This window comes from Pelecanus crispus, chromosome 1 (genome assembly GCF_030463565.1).
Source record: "Pelecanus crispus isolate bPelCri1 chromosome 1, bPelCri1.pri, whole genome shotgun sequence".
Taxonomy (NCBI): domain Eukaryota; kingdom Metazoa; phylum Chordata; class Aves; order Pelecaniformes; family Pelecanidae; genus Pelecanus; species Pelecanus crispus.
In genome coordinates, this window is record NC_134643.1 from 37,657,317 (window position 1) to 37,679,133 (window position 21,817).

Here is a 21,817-nt window from a genome sequence, read left to right on the forward strand (position 1 = left end):
CGCTTTAGCTTCTCCCATAATAACTTCTCTGCTTCTATCAACTTCCTTGGAAAGTGGGCAGCAGAAATTTTGAAATCACACAATATATTGTTAGAACCGAAAGCAAAACTGGCACAGTCTCCAGTTGGGCTAATAGCCCCACAGTATTGATCCATCACCCAGACAGTGAAGAAACATCAGAAACCAGTCTCCAAGAAAGACTTCTGATAGCCAGATGCCCTTCCCAAGATTTAGGGACTGTTATCTAGTCTTTTTCCAGCTGTGTAATGTTTTCCAGTTTTAAAGTCTCCCTCTCAGTTTGATGCCACTCACTGTTACAGTGAGTTAGTGCTTCTTATTAACTCTGCATTGATTGGTATGAGCTTTGTATAACCCATCACAGGATACAATTTATTTGTATAAGAATTATAGTAGAAATATGTGAAGTAGTAAACAGAAGAGTAGCCGTCTTATTCTTGGATGATTTTCATGGCCAAAGGCAAGATGAGAAGTCATAACAAACTCCTCAGTAAATGAGGATTCAGGGTTTCTCATTCTCTCTTTAGTGAATATTTTAGGAATGCATTTTGCTGCTGCCAAAAACTGCAGCTTGTGCTAAAATTTCCAGCTCAATTGCTGCAGCAAGTAGAGAATAAAATAGAAAATATCCTTAAAAATTGCCCATGACGTGACACGGTATTTCCATCTCACTCTGAGTCAGCATGTGTAGGTCCGCTGCAAGCAGTCAGACTTTTTGGCAGGGTTCCATATCCATGCATATGGCTGCTAATAACATTCTAACCTCTGATTTCTTAATTATTGCATCATTCACCAACTCGGTGTTAAGACCCTGTTAACATATTATAAGATATTAATAGATCTTTTATTACCAATTATGTTTCAGGATTGCTTTTCATATAAATGTCCTATTGCTAAGTGTATGTCATCTCATTGATTCTATTCCAATGCAACGAACACAGTAGTTAAAAATGGCTAATAACTCACTCATGTAATGTTACAGGTACGTTTGGTACCTTTCTCTCCTCTGATTATAGACATATCAGCTCATTAAACACTAGTGTAAGAACACTAGCTGAGCCCTTCCTTTTAACAAACTACCAGTGTGAAACTAGAGGCTAAGCCCTTCTCTCTTAATGAATCAGTAGTACTGCCTTCATAATCAGGGGAGGCTGGGAAGAGATGGAAGGAGAGCACACAGTGTTTCAACCAGCATTTATAGCTACAGAGGTGGTGTTTTTTCATGTCTGATTTCAAGCATTTTTTAAAATGGCCCCTTGTGCCCTTTTCTTGTTGCTCCTTTTATTAAAAATTGTTGATGTTCGTTATCAGAAAGGTTGCTGTACTTGTGTAGATGCCACATTGAACAGAATTACTCCATACAATCATTTAGAAACTGTATAGTACTACAGATCTAACAGCAAACTAGTATAACTGATAAACATGCATATACTAAATAATATAACATAGAAGTACGTACAACGATATATCTTATAAGCCAGACTCTAATTTGGAACCATTAGAGGTCAGGGAGACATTTGTTTCTGCAGAGAATATGACGGCATTTCTTGTGGTTACCTTAATGAATAAAATCAGTCATTTTGTGCTCCCAGTCCAATTGCATACTAACAGTAAATTGTTTCATAGCTCTAATGGGTTTCCTCTCCTAAATTTTTAAGGGATAAAAAGGCTTTATCTTCACCCAGAACTGAGCCTGCACCATCTGGATGGTCCTCTACACTTACCATAGGAAACTTAGCCCTCCAGCTATTGACATGGAAGTCCTTCCTTTCTGGGTTTATCAGTGATCAGAAGGAAAAACAGCTGCAGAACTAAACACAGAGTGAAACACTTGTCCCTTAGATATTCCCTGGTGGAACTCTCCATCTGAAACACAGATCAGGTCACAGGGCCCCTCCTTCCTCTGCAAGAGCACACAAGAAGATGGTCACCACAGAAGACAGCTGTTTCACACAGTCCTCCCTAGGCACAGAGGACTCTCAATGAGCCTGGGCCCTCCTCTGTTCCACTTGCTTATGGTTTCTCTTTTCCTTACCTTAATTCTGATTTTCTTACTGGTATGTTGGGGTAGAACTGCTTGATCTCATCAAAGCCCATTAACCCTGTATTTACCAGTAGCATGTCTGCATAACTCTTCACATGGCACCATTGAAAGGTCTAAGAAACATTTCAGCAGAAAAATATGTTGTAGCAACATAATAGTGCCCACCTGACTCTTGGCTGATTTTCATGGCCAAAGGCAAGATGAGAAGTACTAACTAATTCAACAGTAGATGAGGATTTAAGGTTTCTCATCTTTTCTTTGCTGAATATTTAGATAAAATGCATTTTATAGCTGCCAAAAAAATTATAGCACATACCACAATTTGCAGTTCCATTACCCAAGATAAATTAATACAGTATGACAAAGTGATTCAACAGACTTGCTCTGTTATTATTACCTGTTTCAGAACTCCCAAATAAAATCAGTGAGCTGCAATGTATGCTGTGTCTCCCAGAGCTCCATTAGTTCTCTTGGTACCTTAAACACGAATAACTGCTGGAAAGGGAAAGGTTATATTAATGCCTCTAAATATCGTACCAAATAATTAAGTTGTCTAAAACACAGGTAACAAACTTATTTTAGGACCTTCCTTATATTAGCAATTTGGCAATATTAGTAGTTAATAAGACATGTATCCTCAAGGGCTATTAACTTAGTTTACAAGTGACAGTCCAGGAAATAGCATTATTTGCATTTTAAACTGAGGAAATTGAGGAACAGAAATGCTATTCGACCAAACATAAATGGTGAATCACATATGAGACATAAAAGAACAGAAATGGTGACACAGATTCATTTAACAGCACTTAACTGACTTAAGCTAGGAGTATAGTCACACTTTGCATGTTGCCTTTGTTGAGATAGAGAGTAGCCCAGTAAATACAATTTTGTCATTACTGACAAACAGCCACAGGCTTTTTATCGCCCTTACAGTGCTAGGTTTGTCTTGGCATGGCTTAGCCATGATATCAATTGTCTAGGAGTGAGGTAATTATTCTCAAAATTTGTTTTAGCTTGGTTTTAGTTCATAATAATAAGTAGTTATTCTACGTAGATTGAACAATCTAGGACTCTAAAGCAAAAATTGGAAGGATGATCTGAGGTCCCAGACTGTAAATACCAATGACAATGGTCAACAAGCGGTCACTATACCAGTGCAACCTCATGAGTAATGTGACACCAGTTGTAAAGAAAAAAGCAAACAGAAAAACTGAATAATCTGGAAACAATTAAAATAAGCAACATATAAGAAGTCTGTGTGAAGAAAACATATAAAAATAAATCCAAGCTGATGCAAGACTGAGGAAGAAACCCATTATCATGAACATCACACTGTATCTGACACAGGTCTCAGGAGTCTGACAACTTGTTATAGACTTCCTTTCTCCATTCTTCTTCAGAAGTACTGAAGAGTCAACATTGGACCCAGAGGGACATTGAAAGGGTGAGCACAAAATCAGTGAACAAGGGAGAGATACAAGGAAGGCTTAGTATACAAATGTTAAGAATACTATTGATGAAGATTCTCTGTGCTAGTTTGGACTATTAGACTGTTAAAACATGAACTGGGTTAGCAATAAATTCTTAGCTATATATATATGCATCATAGAATCATAGAATCATTTAGGTTGGAAAAGACCTTTAAGATCATCCAGTTCAACCATTAACCTAACACTACCAAGTCCACCACTAAAACAATTAAGGGTAGAGTAACAATCCCCCACCTCCTGGCTTGGTGGCCGGAGCATTTATAATGAAAGTAAAAACTAGGAATCATTGAGATTGGAAAGGACCTCTAAGATCATCAGTCCAACCATCAACCCAACACCGCCATGCCCACTAAACTATGTCCCAAAGTGCCACGTCTACACATTTTTTGAACACTTCCAGGGATAGTGACTCCACCACCTCTCTGGGCAGCCTGTTTCAATGCTTGACTACCCTTTCCCATGAATAAATTTTTCCTAATATCCAATCTAAACCTCCCCTGATACAGCTTGAAGTCACTTCCTCTTGTCCTATTGCTAACTACTTGGGAGAAGAGACCAACACTCACCTCACTACAAGCTCCTTTCAGGTAGTTGTAGAGCGCGTTAAGGTCTCCCCTCAGCCTCCTCTTCTCTAGGTTAAACAATCCCAGTTCCCTTGGCCACTCCTCATAAGACTTGTTCTCTAGAACCTTCACCAGCTTTGCTGCCCTTCTCTGAACACGCTCCAGCACCTCAAGGTCTTTCTTGTAGTGAGGGGCCCAAAACTGGACACAGTATTCCAGGTGCGACCTCACCAGCACCGAGTACAGGGGCACAATCACCTCCCTGCTCCTGCTGGCCACACTATTCCTGATACAAGCCAGGATGCTGTTGGCCGCCTTGGCCACCTGGGCACACTGCTGGCTCATGTTCAGCCGGCTGTCAACCAGCACCCCCAGATCCTTTTCAGCCAGGCAGCTTTCCAGCCACTCTTCCCCAAGGCTGTAGCGTTGCATGGGGTTGTTGTGATTGGAGTGCAGGACCCAGCACTTGGCCTTGTTGAACCTCATACAGTTGGCCTCGGCCCATTGATCCAGCCTGTCCAGATGCCTCTGCAGAGCCATCCTACCCTCGAGCAGATCGACACTCCCACCCAGTTTGGTGTCATCTGCAAACTTACTGAGGGTGCACTCAGTCTCCTCATATTAACTCATATGAAGTTAATGCCTTTTGCTAATAACTGAATTTTGAGCATAGTGAGACAGAGATGGTCAGATACTAAGGCACGTGGACTGCCAAAAACTACATGGTCCTCTCTTAACCCCCCAATTCCATTCCCAGATTGAAAAACTGTAAGTTCTCCAGGAGCTCATACATTCCCTGCCAGCAAAAATACCCCTATTTACAGAATCAGTTATGAATTCTTAGTCTACATTTAGAGGAAATTACACTGCTTTCAACATATAATAATTATGGCACATTTGAATGCAAAACTCAATTTCTAATATGAATTATCAATAAATAATATCCATTTTCAGAAGGAGGAGCTGAACTCCTGGTCAGTTTCAAAGACAATAATCTGTGAATTGCAAATAACACTTTTCCACAAAAGGGATTTCATGCTTCTTGATAATGGCTCTACTGCTTTCAGTCTTAAAATATATGGTATTGTTGCATTCTGCCCACTCTGGAATGGCTGAATTTAAATAAGAGGTGAAATAACATTCTCCCTAATACATATGCCAGAAAAACTACCATGTAAATAGAATGTCATTTTTATTATTAGTCCCTTTCCAGACCATTCTTCATAATGCAGAGTTAGCGCTTTTCAGTTGACTATCACATTGTAGAATATCCTGTGTCTCTCTTATGCTTAGTAACACAAAATACCATGGCAGATTAATCCTGTTCAGTAGCATGATGCCCCAGCAGGAACACTGAAGAAAAAAACACCCCAGCCATAGTTCCTGCAACAGTAGCTTTCATTTCTTTAGAATTCATATTTTCTCAGTGAGCAAGAGTAAGAGTAGGAAATTATTGACAATGAGCCTAAAACAAAAACAGACTTAAATAAACTCAGCATTTGGTAAATGTCCTGGGCAAGGTAATAATGGGGAAAATTATTTTTGGGACTGCAACCAGTGCAAAACCAAACAATATTGATGTTAAACAATTCCAGAAAAGGAAATGCAGTAAGACGAATTTGGGCTCACAGGATGCTCTCTGAGTATTTTGGAATCAGAAAAGGATTGTCCAGAAAATATAAACAGGGAAAAATTGCTTAGGGTGATTAAGAAAGTAGTACAGAAGCACAAACAGGCAAAACTAGGAGTGGATAAGTGTAAATGGGTAAAATCCAGCAATGGATAATCAGCTAGCAAAGGATGGCAGGGGGGGAAGACATTATATAAAAACATTAGAAGGCATGCAAAGCAAAGTAAAATGTCTTGAGCTTTATGGAGAGGGTGAGCTACTAACAGATGACATAGTAAAGGCAGAAATGTCCCAGGGTTTTTCATTTCCTTTTTCACAAAAAGGTTAATAGTGATCAGATGCTTCACAAGATTGCTGTTAACATCAAAGGGATGAGAACATAGGCCAGACTAGAATAAGAACACATCAGAGAATATTTAGGTATTTGGGAAAGTTATATATATTCAAGTCACAAGGCTTGAGAAAATTTATCATAGAGCAAAGCAATCTTTGAATTGTTAGTGATTATCTTCTAGACTTCATGGAGAATAGATGAAATCTGAAAGGGATGGAGAAGGGTAAATATTGATTTTACCTTTAACAAAAGGAAAAATAAACACCTGGGGAATTAAAGATCAGTAAACATAACTTTGTTATGCAGAATGATACTGAAGCAAATGATTAAATAATCAATTTATAAGCTCCTAAAACCAATGAAGTAACATTAAGCATCCACTATCCATTTCTTGAGACAAAAACTTTTCAGTGAGTAGCCTGTTTGCCTTTTCTGGCTGTCTCTGCCCCAGTAGACAGAGAAGCAGCACAAGCCAAGCTGTGTATGAAACTAGGGAATGTTTTTGACGCAGTGACTCTCAGGAGAAAAAGCAGGAGAAAAGGTCCTGCCATGACATCAACACAGGCACTGAAAGAGTTAATGAGAATTACCAGTGTCTGGCATTTTGGTTCTGCCTGAACACAGATGCATAGCAGGTAAAAGAGCCATTTTTAAGGCAACTATCACTAGGTTGCATCACATTGGAAGATCGTATTAGGTGGGGATGCTGTAAGGCTGCACTATCTATTACTCTAGTCAGTGTTTTCATGAACAATGTGAAAGTGGAGAAGCTCCTTATAACATTTGTGGATAAGTGAGCTGGGAGGGGCTTCAAGCACTTTGGAGAGTAGGTATAGAATTCAAAATAATCTTGATAAATTAGTGAAATGGGCTGAGATCGATATGGCAAAATTCAATAACAACACCTGTGAAGTACTACAGGAAACTTAAGTACACACATATAACATGGGAAACAAGTGACTAGGTAGCTACACTGCAAAAAAGGACCTGGGGTATATAAGGACTGAAAACTGGATACAAGTCAACAGTGCGCTGCTGTTGCAAAGCAGGTAAATATTTTGGGATGTATTAGTAAGAGTATGGCATATAAGAAACAGAAGGCAACCATCCTGCTGTACAAGACACTAGAGTGGCACCCACTGGAGTCCAGTTTTCAGGAGCACACTTTCAGAAAGATGCAAATAAGCCAAAGAAAATGCAGAAGATGGCAATAACAATGAAAAAGCTTAGAAAACACAAACTGTAAAAAGAGGTTGAAAGAACAGAGTATTTTTAGGCTGGAAAAGTCAAAAGGGAAGGCAAGATCCAATCCATCATTGCCACTCCATGGGCTGTCACAATCTTCATGGCTCAGCTGATGACTCCTGAGTATGTCTCTTTTCCTTGTAAATTGGGGGGAAAAAAAAGAATCTAGACTAAGTTCTTCCATATTACCAGCAAACCAATAGCTGGGTGAATTAAAACTGGAACAGCCTATTTATTTTGACAAGCCAATTGTCCCATCTTTAGACTTTCCCACCTAAATCCTTATTTCTTTCAGTTTTTCTTAATAATCCTGTGCCTGTAGTATGTAAATTAATCTGCCTTTGAAAAAGCACAACTAGATATTACTGACTAGATTTAGTTCAGTGCATGATTTTTTAATTGGGGCATTCATGAGCAAAAATTGATCTGTCATTTTTAGGACCAAATACTTGATAATATGCATAATCCTTAAAATATGCAAGATAAAGATAAAAAAAATACAGCCTGTTATCAGGAAGCTATTCTAAATCAGCTAAAAATCATATCAATTGAAATAACACTTCTCAGCCGATTTTCGCTTCTTTGACACTACCTTGCTCCCATAGTACCATAAGTAAATTATGCATATTCACAGAAGAAACTTAGCTCATTTGTGGCACTTGAGCACACCGGAGTTCCTTACAAGACTTGAGGTACGTGGTAATAACCCTTACTTCTTATCACCTGCCCCAGTAAGTAAAGAATTTCAGCTGGAAGATCATATTCCCTTGTTTACATTGGAAGATGAAGCTGGAGGAATGGTACTACATTACATCATCCTGTACGCCATGACCTAGATGCAGCACTGAACCTTTATTTGAGTAGGGATAATGTCAAAAGGAACCTTTACTTTCTTGTTCAGGTAAGAATCAAATAAATGTTGGAAAATTTGCAGGCCAAACCCCACTAGATATGGGCAACATACACAACTGAATGTTCAGTCAGATAATGGTGTTTCTCTTCAGAGACTTTAGGGTAAACTTTTATTTCCTCTTCAGTTTTGGTTTTCCATTGCTGAGGAGAGCATCTCCAGATATCACAGCATATTTCCCTTGCAGACCAGTCCTGATATCTGACTAGGACAGAATGGTGACCTACTAAAACACATGAATAAGAACTGGAAAGTTACTTAGGAGTTTTAGCAGTGAATTTTGTTTTTCTAGTATTTTTTGTTTCTTCTTTGGGCTGCAACCTGACATGACAGCACAAGATCTTAATTATTTGCTAAGGAATCGCAGATGGATGGATAGCTAAATAGAAAGAGAAAACTAGTAAGGTAATTGCTTCTAATGGGGGGTGGGGGGGAAGGATTGGTGGTAAAGAAGGCAGAGATTATAAATGCTCCTAAATCAGACTGTTTCTTTTCTTATGTCAGAGATTCTCCTATTCATAATTACCAATGCAGCAAGCTCCACATTTTATGAGAATTTGAAATATATCCTCTTAATGAAGAGTGAGAAAGCTCTTGAAACAATGCAGTGTTATCAGCTCTCAGGCTCAAAGCCCAGAGTAAAAAGGAGACTGTTAGGACAAATCAGGCCGGATCTGGCAGCCCGAGGGAGGAGAGGCTGCTGCAGCGCCACAGCCTGGGTCCAGCCAGTAGCGAGGTTGGCATGGACTCCCAGTAGGCACACACAGAGCACATGTATGCACCGCTTATATACAAATATATGCAGCTGGCCACGCGATAACATGCACAGGACTCACTCAAACACAGGCAGCACCAGTGGCCTCATCCTGCTGCCCTGTCTGGCTGAGCAGAATGGAAGACCACTAGTGAGAATGTATATATATCTCTCTCTATATATGTATATGTGTATATATATACATATATATACCGAGAGACAGAGAGAGATACACACATGTGCAGTGTGGATCCCTTCAACACATGGGCCCAGACACCCACTCTGACCAGTAACTGGCCCCTGGATCCCCCAGTCTCCCCAGCTGCTGGCACATGGGTACAGATGAGTCCCTGATGCCACAGTCCCACTCCATCTGCTGGAACATACCCACTCACACAGACCACAGACACACAGACATGCAGACACACACACACACACACACACACACACACACACAGAGTCTGGCCAGGTCTCCCATGGTCCCCAGCAGCCAAACCTGCTGTGGTCTCATCATCTGTGGTCCATTTTGGGTGTGCAGACCAGCTTTTACCACTTAACCTAACAGAGAAGCAGTCAGTGACCAGGAATCACATTTAGAGATGGGAAGGAGGTAGTTGATGAGGCAGGAGAGAAGCCCATTCAGGATTAAAGGAAGGAAGGGAAATCTGCAGAAGACTGAGGCAAATTTTGAACTCATGGGAGAGGGTTCTTCAATAAAAGCAGAAGAAAACAGATGAGGATTTATTGACCTGGTCTGGTTTTGAAAAAAGAGAAATCATGTATCCCACTGAGAACAGTTATGGATTGAGTACATGCTTGTTCACTACTGCTGTGTCACAAAGCTGTCAAACTGCAAATGCAACAATGTGCAATACCATGGACACGTTATTTTTTTAATAAAAGGTTGCCACATCACACAGTGGGCAGAAGTTCAAACTAGTGTTTGGGAATGTTACTTTCTCATCCCAGTTATTTACCCAAATATTTGATTGGGATTGGCAAAACAACATAAGGAAAAATAAAATTCTCAACCATGACTTGAAAAGAAACTGTGGGACTGTGATATTTATACAACATGGGAGGTGCCCTACAGTTCACAACAAAGCAAGCCTGCCAGATGTTTGCCAATTTATGCATGCCTCATGCCATGGCCCTTCGCAGCATTTTGTATGTAACGGAAGAGAAGCCTGCACAAGAGGAAGGCAAACAAAAGGATAGAGTAATAGGAATGGACATTTTAAGCAATAGAATAGGGAAAAAATGTCAAGTCCATTTTGTCAGAAACTTTCTCTATAGTAATCTTCCCTGCATAAAAATAAAATAACAACCTTTTTTTCTAATTAGACTTCTTATGAAAATACCAGTGAAAGGTTTATTTAAAAAGTTGTGCGGTCTTCATCCTTGGAGATTTTTAAGACTAGTCTGGATGAAGCCCTGAGTAACTGGCCTGATCTCAGAGATGACCCTGCTTTGTTTGGAGGTTACACTAGAGACCTCCTGAGGTTTCTTCCAGCCTGAATTGTCCTGTGATTCTGTGATCCTAAAAAACTTTGTACATCAGAGAGTTCATCTGCATATCCAAAAGCAGCCAAAGCAGCAGGTTCTGAAAAGTGTCTAAACGTGTCCTATCTACAGATGTCTGTACCACAGGCTATCAGTTAGAACTGTGGATAGAAGCATGGTGTAGAAGTTTGGGATGTTTTTACCTCAAGAACTTTTGAGTTCAAACCAAAGAGTCCATTGAGCCTGAACCTAAATTATCTCAGAATGTCATTTTTATGACATCTGTCAGTATAAATGTCATCAAACTATGTCACAAGAAGTGCATGAGTTTCAGGGAGGAGCCATCCACTCAGAGGAGCTGTCAGCTTCTTTAGCCTACAGGGATGAGGCAACAGATCTTGGACCTGTACCAATAGTTCATCTCTTGACAATTGTCTATGAGCAGACTCTTGAAGTACTTGCTTTTCTAGGTTGCCATAACAGGGTTGCTGCAAAGTTCATGTTTGCATTATTTTTTCAATTCATTGTGACCTTCTGGGATGGAATCTTCTGTCAGCTAAGCCTACTTTCCACTGTTCAAGCAGCATGAAGGGTATCACTGATAACTGGCAAGAATTATGCCCGTGCCAAGGAGCTTCCCATTGGCAGAAAGATGGTGAAGATGGAATGGCCACCTTCCATGGCACCATATTTAATGTAATACATAGGAAGGAAAAGTTCACAGTAATGGTGCTGAAACAGTGCTGAAACAGCGCATAATGTCAGCTGATAAATATAAACTGGGGATGCTGCCTGGAAACTGTTTAACCAGCAATAGGAAGCAAAAATTAAAAGCTGTAAACATCTCTTCACTGTACCTGAGTAAAGCTCAGATGTAGCTAAAACTCTGCTCCTGCTGTCCCTGTTTAGTTTGGTTAGCTCATACTGCTTGTGAATGGTTCATATTTTTATTTCAAGTTTCTTCAGTCCTACCTGTGAGGGAAAAAATGCCTGGACATTTGTCTCAAAGCTTGCCCACAGGAAGCTGGCAGGACCTTGCAGGAAAGTGTTGCCCACTCGCACGGCAACAAGGATGGTGGCGAGGCCCTGGTAACAGCCTGCTCGAAGCAGATGATGGGCTGTGGGCGTGTGCACGCGTTCGGCGCGTGAGACCCCAGGCATAGCGGGGCTCGGAGATGCGGGATAAGTGCCATCGCCCTGGGCAAGCAGGACGCGAGGGAGTTCTGCACAAGCGTGAAGTTGTTGCCTCAGGCACACAGCCTTTAAAAGACCCCCAACCCAGACCCCCCGTGTGATCACTCGCGACCGAAGACCCTGGTGTGATTCACCCGCCACCGAAGACACCAGAAACATGGACCCCAGGATGCCGCGGATCCATGGTGGTGACTGTTTGCGCTTTCCTCTCCCAAACTCTTGCTTAAATTTCCTCTCTTGTTTTCCTTCCTTCTCTATCACTATTTTTCTCTCTTCTCCGAGTGGTTAACAAATGGGTGGACTTATGACATCTAACCTCGTTTGTGTCTTAATCTCGCTTGAAGGGATCGAACCTGAAACAAGAGGTTGGTCTAGCCGCTCCTAGCCCCCCAGACTCATCTGAGGTTGGTTAAAATGCAAGGGGACCCTCCTCTCATCCAAATCAGATCGTAACACTACCTTAAAATTTTCTGCAAATGTGGAAGAGAATGTAAAAGATACACAATAATGCAAGAATTGGGAGAAATCAGAACAATTACTGACAAAACGATGTCCCTTCCATAAATATAGCATTATGAGTATTGACAACAACAAGAAGAAGACTTACTATGTACAAGATTCTGATTTCCATTCAGGCAAGAAATTGATGCCCTTTAAAAGCAACCATTCATAACACGGGAGAAAATTCTCACTATGCTGAACATGCAGCAGCTGGTGGGATGCTCAAATGTCATGCTTTCTCTGTGAGGACATGAAACTATTGCAGAGTAAATATGTTAAAAGTAAAATAGAGTTAAGGAGGGTTTGGTGGCATGGGAGATTTACACTTCCGAAAATGTACCTGAGAACAAAGTGGTTCTTTCCATTTAAATTATTAATATTAAAATATTAAGAGCTACGAAGCAGTTGACAAAACATTTGTTATTGGTGTACTTATATGAAAGAAGAAAGGATAAACAAACTACCTTACTTAGAAAGTTATATGAGTTGTGTATAGACTTACTCTTGTCTTACCAGTTGCCATCTCAGTAAGATGGTTATAATGATACAGAACTTTCTTACAATGGTATGGAATGTCATTATGTTTGCCCATCAATGTGTGATTCTTATTCCCATCTTTCAAGAAAGCATATTATATATTACTACATACAGAAGAGTTTTGCAAAGACAAATACAGAATAGGGACTTAAAAATATTAGCAAGTGCACATGCAGAACATTAAATACAGCTGGATGTTGATCATTAATCTATTTTCTGCGCTGGTTTCTGCACTTTGTATATTAACTTCCAATCAGAATCTGCTGCATGTGTTTCAAATCTTGCCAAATTAAACAAATTTGCACCTTTCTGGAGGTTAATCTTTAGCTAATCTAAAATTTGTATTTAATACAAGTGGATCAAATAATGGCACGTATTTTGTTTTGTTGCTTAGATGTGATAATTGTTAATAACTTTAGCGGGTATTTTCCATTAATATATATTAGATTACATCAGTTCACTTCATCCTGTGGACTGAGGAGATTAAACATTGTTGGGGAAAATGAACCCTCTTTGAGCCTCATTTCTTATGCTTTCATGAAGGGTAAACTCTAGTGGTGATGTAGCCATAAAAAAAAATCCCCATTTGTTTGCTGAGCATTTTAAGTGAAATCTGCCTTAATGCTTTTGGTTATACAGCCGATTATTAACAGTACTGGAATGTAAAAAGCTCTGCCAATCCACTAAAGAGCTAAATAACATTTAGTGCTAGAAAACAGTGTCCACAGATCACACTGTGTGCTTCTGTCCTACAATAAAGTCATCTTGAGAGTGAAGACTGAAGACTTCATGATCATTCTACCCTTACCCTTTGTGATAAAGCTGCCAGCAAAAGACGTTAATGATGATGGCTTTGAAATAGGGACACTCATCTGACAGAAATGAGTGAAAGAGTGAACAGATTTGCAGGATCCACTGGGGAAAAAAAATCCCCATGAAATGGAAACCACTTTCTTATTCAGAGCCAGACTGCAAGGAATTAATCTAATTTGTAATGGTTATTAGCTTTATAGTAGGCTTTTCTCTGGCCCAGGAAAGGCTTACTGGAACTACATCCAGCACATAGACAGTGAGCAAAATACTTCTACCCCATCAATTTGTCTAAAAAGCACATAGCCCTGAGTACCCACATTCAAATATCCCTACTGATTCTCACCTCTAGCACAAGAATGATTTGAGGGCCATCCCAGGTTTACTAGTAATGTATAGAACTGTACAAAGAATAGCTACAAGATGCACAGTGGGGAAGGACACATCTTAGAGTGATAGGGATTTTTGTTGGCGAAGCCCTCATCAGTTCTGTGCCTCTGCTGTGAAGTCAAAAGCAGGATCCACTGGAAGAGCTTTCTGTAAGCACACTCCAATGCTAATCATATAGAATGACCTTTCAAATGGGCTGCACCAGCTCTCAGGCACCAAAAAAGCATCTGCATCACCAAGGATAGCAATTTTTCTTGTGCAGTGGGTTCCACATACTGCAGTGTACTCCACAGCACTATCACAGCACCTAGAAAGCACCCCAGAAGCAGTACAGTCCCAGGGTGAATGCAGGCAAGAAAACTGGCACCCATGTGAATGCTTACATCTGTAGTGCAGATGGTGATTTAGATCAGTCATTGACTGCAAATGTGAAATACCTTAAAATCTGCTGCATTGATATGTTTGTTATAAGGTTTTTAAAGGACTGCGTGTTTAATTTATTTTCATTTCTATGGGGAGGGCACAGCTAATCTGCACTTAGTATATTGCATCTGATAAATTTTATGGGTTTGACTGTATGAGGGTTGATTTCTTTGTCAAAGAAAGTATCAATTTAAGTGCAAGCCTCTATGCTTTCTACTTCAGGGACATAGAGTGCTATTTAATTGGCTTGTGTAGATTGCTTGCTGATTTTTGATACTTTAATAAAACCCTTTGGCATTGCTGTGGTTTTCCATTTCCTCACAATTAAGCAGAAAACAAGTCCTTAATACAAATGCAGAACTTTATTAAATTTACAAATATATGCAATAAAAAAATTCCAGAGCAGCAAAGTCCGACCTGCAGATTGCTAGCAAGGTATAAAAGTGCTTTTTTAAATTATCAAACAATGTTTAGTACAAAAAGAAAATTTAAAAAAAAAAAAGAGAGAGAGAAAAAGTGTTAATTAAAACTAAAGCACGGCTTGTAAATAACATTTTAAAACTTCCTACAGGCAAACTGAATGGCAGTGATATCTGTTTTCTTCCTGGCACTTATCTTTTCTTTTATGCACAGTGTGGAGCCATACCAGAGCTGAACAAGTGGGGAGTATTTGTCCTGTTCCTTCCACAGTTACTTGAGCTGTGCATTTCCTAAAATATGTGAATGTAGCTAGTAAATCCCATGTTTGGTTACTTGCTTCTTCCCTACCTGATGGATTACCAGTACTGTATGGCACCTTCCCTGATTCTCTCTGCTCATATTTTGAAACTTTGTGAGGAACCGAGGGCTGAGGAAAATCCAATCCATCTGCATTAGTTGACATTTCATGATGCTGCATAGATAGAAAGACCATAGCAAAATCTCAGCCTGAGGTGGAAATGAACCACATTTTGTTGCGCCCTTCAGCTGCAGCAAGCTATATAGGTGCATTTGGGCCTTTTAGATTAGGCCGTTTTTTTAGGCTAGCTAGATTAAGCTGAGAGGCCTGATTTTGCACTGTCATGGTGAAGGACTCCCACTCCACTGCAAAGTCAGATGGGACAGTGGCATGCCTGTTCAATAGCTTGTGAAGACTCAACGGACCTGCAGATGTGGGAGCACCTGGGCACCTGATCAGCCAGAAAGGAGGAAGGGATTGAGTGGTCTGTGATGTGGCTGTGTGGATGCTTTGTGTGTGTTTAAGCAGGTGCTGATAAAGGCACCAGTCTCTTGCCTGTGTTGATCTGTGTTCTATTGTGTGTATATTTGCATCTTCAAAGTACATTCCCAGCCTTGCTACAGCCTGGGCCTGGAATCAGGACCAGCAGCGGCCAGACTGGGAGGAGAAACCCTCTGTGTCTTACAGTCCTCAGGATCTAGCTTCCTCTAATATTGCTAGCTCAGCTTCAAAATACACGTTCTTCTGAAGGCCAGTTTTTCATGTATGCACCAAAGGGACATTGTGATAAGAAGAAACCTGGCACCACTGGGAATACTGTAGCCTGAACGTGAGTCACCATAAGAGGAGTTCCCAATCCACGGTCAAGCTATCTTGTACCAGCTAGTCTGTGTGTGGCCAGAAATATTCTCCACCGATGGCGACGCTGGTCATCTGTCCCTGTAGTGGTTGGCTCATAGTAAGGAACACAGATGTGACTAGAAGTCCTTCCAGTTCTGCTAGTAATATGAGGACTCCTTCCCTTCCTCACAGAAGAAAAAGCGGTACAGTCTAGTTTTGTTACAACTGCAAAGCATACATAGTCAATGAAGGTTTTATTGCAAAGGAATTATAATTTCTCTATTCAAAAAAACCCAAAACAAAACCAGAAGAGAGCACAGCACAGAGACAGATCCCAAGGTAGATTTCAAAAAAGCAGGGTTCATATTACCAGATTATTGATGGGAATACAGCATCGCGTGGCACTGCAACTCCCCCGTCGTGGTCCGGACCACAGACCCCATTACACCTACTCCTGCTCAGATCTGAAAGTAAATCAGCTCATGCTGCTGGGCAGATTACTGCTTCTGCTCACACTAGCTCATTGCAAGCTGGCTCAGGCATCTCTGCAGTCTGCTGTGTGGATGCCCCAAAGTGCACACAGATCAGCAGACTCTGCAATATTAAACTCCTCAGCTCACACTCTTAGGCATTCACACAGCATTTTTTGTTGTAACTGTGAATGAAGCATGTTGAAATTCTAAGCCTTCAAAGCACTAATATTTCAACGAAACTCATTTGTGCACTTAGTGGTGGATCCACAGCCCACTAGAGACAATGGGAAGACTGCCATTAACTTCACATCAGGCTCATAAAAAATGAGGCAGATAACTCCCATTAATGTTAATGAGAGTCATGTATATAAATCACCTAACCACTGATGGAAAAAGAAACCTTTTTCTGTTCTGCTTTTTACACAGCTTCCAGAGTCTGTGATGTTCATCCTCCTCCAACAGCATTGTGAAGACAAAAGGTTTTTCAACAGCCACATCTTTCTAATGATTTTGCTTTCTGTCAACATGAGTCAAGCTTCATGTAGACAGAATACATTTAATCATACAGTCATGAAACAATTACATTTTAGCATGGTAATGAACAGACTTAAAATTACAGCAAAATTATGTCCTAGAAGGCAAATGATTATTATTTCTCAATTATTGTTGAGAAAGTACACTAAGAACTTCTGTTTTTCTTTTCAATTCACTGAAAAAAAAGAAAAATTATTTTCCTAAATTTGCATTTTAACTAACAAAGATAACTATTTCCCTTTTTTTTACCCCTCTGCCCCCAAAAAGATGTTTTTTTCACTTACTTCTATGATTACTTCATGTTGCCTTTACATCACAGAAAATCCCTTGTCTTACAATGAAGACATATACAGACACACATATGCAGAACTATAGAGTGGTGTACAACAGGTTCTATTTGCTTTAACTTACCTTTCCTCTTTACACAGTGGGTATGTCCTGGGTAGGCAAGACAATATTAAACCACATGGTGTATCACTACTTCTGGTCTAGTATATTAGTCTCTAGTAGGCTTTTGTATAGTTTAAAGCTTTTTTAACACTCATTATTTCTACACACACACACACACACAAAAAAGAGACCTTTCAGATGTTCAGTATTTTCAAACTCTTTCTATTTCTATAAATAAATATGTAAAAATCTTAAAATAAATAGAAATTAATTCTCTCTTTTTTAACTAGAAGGTGAAAAAGTAGTATGGTATTAACCTCACTAATATTTAAATTTGAGAGCAATTTTAATAACATTCCAGAGGCTGCATTTTCCTGTACATTTCAATAATGATGGATGGTCAAGACACAGTGCAGGAAAAATGAGCTAGTGTTAACGACTTGTCACAAGCAGGAGATATTAGGATTCTAGAAAGCATTGCAAATGGATTTTTAGTTTTCAAGACGAGACTGTAGCTGCTTTGCTCCACCAGGTTTAGTCTTTCTTTGGCTGCTTATCCTTAACTCCTTAATGTGGCACATTAATTATAGCCCCTCATATGTTCCATTCTTTCAGATCCCTGTGTCTAGAAAAGTTGCCACTCAAATAGCAAAGTGCAAGCTTTCCATCATTCTAATAGTTAAATAATGGCAAGGCTATGCAATTGGAACAGCATGAAAGGTCACCTTGACAATACTCTGACTGGTAAAAAGTAGCTTAAGGCACCACAGTTCTTTATTGTGAATGAGTCAACTGAGTTTATGACTATTCGGGATATTTTAAAAATTTCCAAGTTTGACACAAAGTAAGAAATGCCATTTCAGAATTGCTGCATATGATCAAATATGTCAAATATAAAGACAATATTTACAAAGCATGTTTTTGGCTATATTAACCAAAAACAAAGTGGGCACAGGTAGGAGTCTGAACCAATGACAAAGTTTTTGGAACAGCTAGCACAGGTAGTCAGTATCAAATTTAAACCTGAACAGAAGTCCATAAGAAGCTTAAGTCACCAGCAAGGTTCCCAGAAAGCTCTATTTTCAGGATTTAAGGAGCACAGGCATGGAGTAGAGACCTTGAACCAAGGCTTTGAGAGGAAAAGTTTTACACCAAATGCCTTTCATAAATTGCCTTTTGTGTGTGTTTTATGGCAGGACTAAGAGCAGGACTGAATTTCATATATTACTCTGTTGGAGGTGGGACCAGGACCATATAATTCCCACAATCATACAGCAATATGATATCTGTAAAGGAGATGCAAATTTTTTGTCACCAGCATTTTGTTCTTACCCAAGCCCTTGATGTTTCATATGCCCTTTCATCTAGGTTTTCAAATTAACTGCAGCTTAATTTTCTAAATTATTTAGCTAGAATGCTTAAGACCAGATTTACACAGAGAATAAATTCATTAAAGACAGTGAAGATAAGGAAGGCACAAATTGCCTTGTACTTCCTTTTGTGTTTCCTTTCATCACTGCAAATTGCAGCAATTGATTAGTTTAAGGTCCTTATGTTGCATGCTTTGACAAAATGTGAGGTAAGATCCAAGCTGTATGGACTTGGGCAATAAACACAACATTAACTGAAGTCCAGTCAGCACTTTAGGTCCCAGTCTTCTGGTATATCTACATTTCCTTCCAAAGACATAAAAATGGGGAAAATACTTGCTACTTTCCTTATTCATTAAGAACACTAGGTAAAGCCCTGAATTTGAGATGTCCTGGATACTTCATTGCATACATCAATACTTAAGGATCCATCTTTCAAGTAGCTATTAATCTTTTATATTAATATTATTATTGCACAAATTTCTGTATAATCAAATTTGAATCAAAGCAGAGGGCTGGATATTCTGAATGATGGAACACAGTCTTGCACATAGGAGCTATAGCTTCCTTCACTGAACAAGGTCTAGCTGTTTGCCTGAGAGTAATTAAATCAGTACATCTTCAAGGCTCTTTTACTACTTTGTCATCTAGTTTCTAATGCTGGTACTGACAGAATGGAAAAAACACAACATGCTAATGAAAGACTTACAACACAAAGAGCATTTTCTTGCAACGACTAAAAAATCACTAACCAATGACACTACTTTAAAAGGTGCCAGCAGTAGCTGACAGAGAGGCTAATACATATATAGCACAAATGAATAAATTGTAATAGGATGAACAAATAAAAAGCTGTAAAATATATCTAAGTGCATTGTTCAGACTGATGCAAAATTACAAATTTTAAATGTTCACCTAATAATAAACATTTATCCCGCAGCTGTCAGAAAAAACATGTAGAACAATCAGGGTTGTCAGTATAAGACAAAAGCATGTATGGCAATGCATGCTTTGCTTCTTGCTGAGGCTTGTCAGAGCAACTATTCTGCTCTGAAAGGTGCAGAGCAAGTGGTGCAGCTTGCCAGCAGCATACTGTGCAATTCTGACTTAGAAGAACAGTATAGTAATATAGTCCAGTTTCAGAAGTAATGGAGGAGGGCTGGATCTGAATTCTAGAGACCCTCTCTCAAGACATGTCAGCAGATCTTGGCTTTAGACAGGGATATTTACCAGCAAATACACATACAGCTCTGCCACAAATGCTACCTAAACAGCCATTTTGTGTCCCCTTTTAGAAAGACAATGACCTAGATGGAAACATCCTGTGGACATATCTGTCCTTTTTAAGGTGTGTAGAGCTACACTGTATGAGATGTCCACACTGTTTCTCTGTGTCCTTCCAATATTCATTTCGGTATGAGATTTGATTCAGCTCCATGCAATAAGAGATATCCTGTCAGAATTGTTTCTTCAGGAGCTGGGCAACAATGATGTCTGCAGAAGTGTTTCTCTAGGTGATATGCCATATTTCACCAGCCACTGCAGTAAAGTCATGGTGTTGCCAGACATGAGTCGATCCACCTCCTGCCTGTCCACTGGGTAACTTCTGCCAGTGCCCACCTCCACCACTGGGACTCTTTATAGTACCCCAAATGCTCCCTGTTGAAACCACCTTCATGGTCATTATTGAGTAAAAAACAAGAAAGAGTCATAAGTGTAATTAAAAAAGCATCAGAAACATCAGCATATAATATTTTGAATTCATGTATGGTTAGCTTTTTCTGCTTTATTTAACAATAAGAAAGGATAAATAACTACTTATTAATATTCAGTAGTCATTAAAAGAGCTCTGCACTGGACATGTCAGCCAAGCTGGATGAAAGAAATTTTATCACTTTTTTTTGTGAAACACAAACAAGGTATTCCTAAAAGTCATTGTGTTGACACTGAAATTGCAAACCCACAGCCAAAGGCCTGATCCTGCCAACAGATTTGTATGGGTGGAACTTTGACTTCTGGTCATTCCTATTAGTGAAAAGATCTTACACAGATATAGTTTAACTAAATACTCAGAAAAATAACGTAGGAAATACAGACCTGACCTCAAATTAGCAGCAAAATGCCCACTAGTATCACTAAAGCCAGGCTTTAACCCATCATCTATAAGTGTCTTTGAATGCACTAACAGCTCCATAAATGTTGATTTTCTTATCAAATGGGAAGAAAGAGTTTGAACTTTCTCCACTAAGTTTGCCTGTGCACAAAGGTCTTTTATAATATAAATTTAAATACACAATCTGTTTTACAATGTTTTCCATCATCTCTCCTCTCCATATGTTCTCCCACTAGGAATCTAATGAGTTCTACATATGAGGGATGACAAGGGAATATGCCTGAGAAATAATTCCAGCAATTATGGCATATGGAGGCTTTGTTTTTGAGTCGCTTTTGCCATGAACATTAGGCAGAGCATCTGGGACCAAATTCTGTCTACCTGCCCATGGACATTAGCAAAATCATCATCTTCCATTTGTAAATTCTGCTGAGGTAATCTGCCATAAAGAGAGGACCATTTCATCAGCTTTATGATCAGAGAGCATATTGAAACACAGACCATTTATAGTTAGTAAAAAATGCTTCTATTCAGACAGAATAGTTTAAGCTGGAAACCGTTTTAAGAGAAAATGATAGAAACACATTGTCTCTCTCCTTCTCTTCTATCCAAGAACTACCAAGAGCCTGTGTTCAGTTCCAAGCCACTATTTATTAAAAAACTTTTCTCATCACTACTGAAGTTTTGTAAGAACTGACTGGATCTCAGGTAAAGAGAAAATGAGCAAAGAAAAGTAAAAAGAACAACAACATGAAAAGAGACCCAAACTCTAAATTAGTAATAGGAAGGATTATATTCTTTACACCCAAATACTGGCAAGGTATCCAGAAGTAATCATAAATAGAGAAACAGACTAAAAAAAATCCTTTATATGGAGACACAGCAACTAAAACAACTAGCATACATTTTGCAAGTTCTGGATATCAGATCTAAATACTAAGACATAAGGCTGGAGCATTCAAGTTCAGTTTTTGTCATGCTTGTTATGACAGTAAGGAGAAAAGAGATCAAGAGATTCAATCAATATTCTGAT

General features: G+C 39.4%; 1 protein-coding gene across 1 annotated transcript in view; it reads right to left on the reverse strand.

Annotated features, from left to right (window-relative positions):
- Positions 1 to 21,817, reverse strand: part of TAFA2 (TAFA chemokine like family member 2) — a 93,145-nt gene that overhangs the window by 11,542 nt on the left and 59,786 nt on the right. Inside the window, exon 4 of the mRNA XM_075727915.1 lies at positions 6,010 to 6,134. Within this exon, the coding sequence (XP_075584030.1) occupies positions 6,010 to 6,134 (125 nt within the window). The remainder of the gene's footprint in view (positions 1 to 6,009; positions 6,135 to 21,817) is intronic.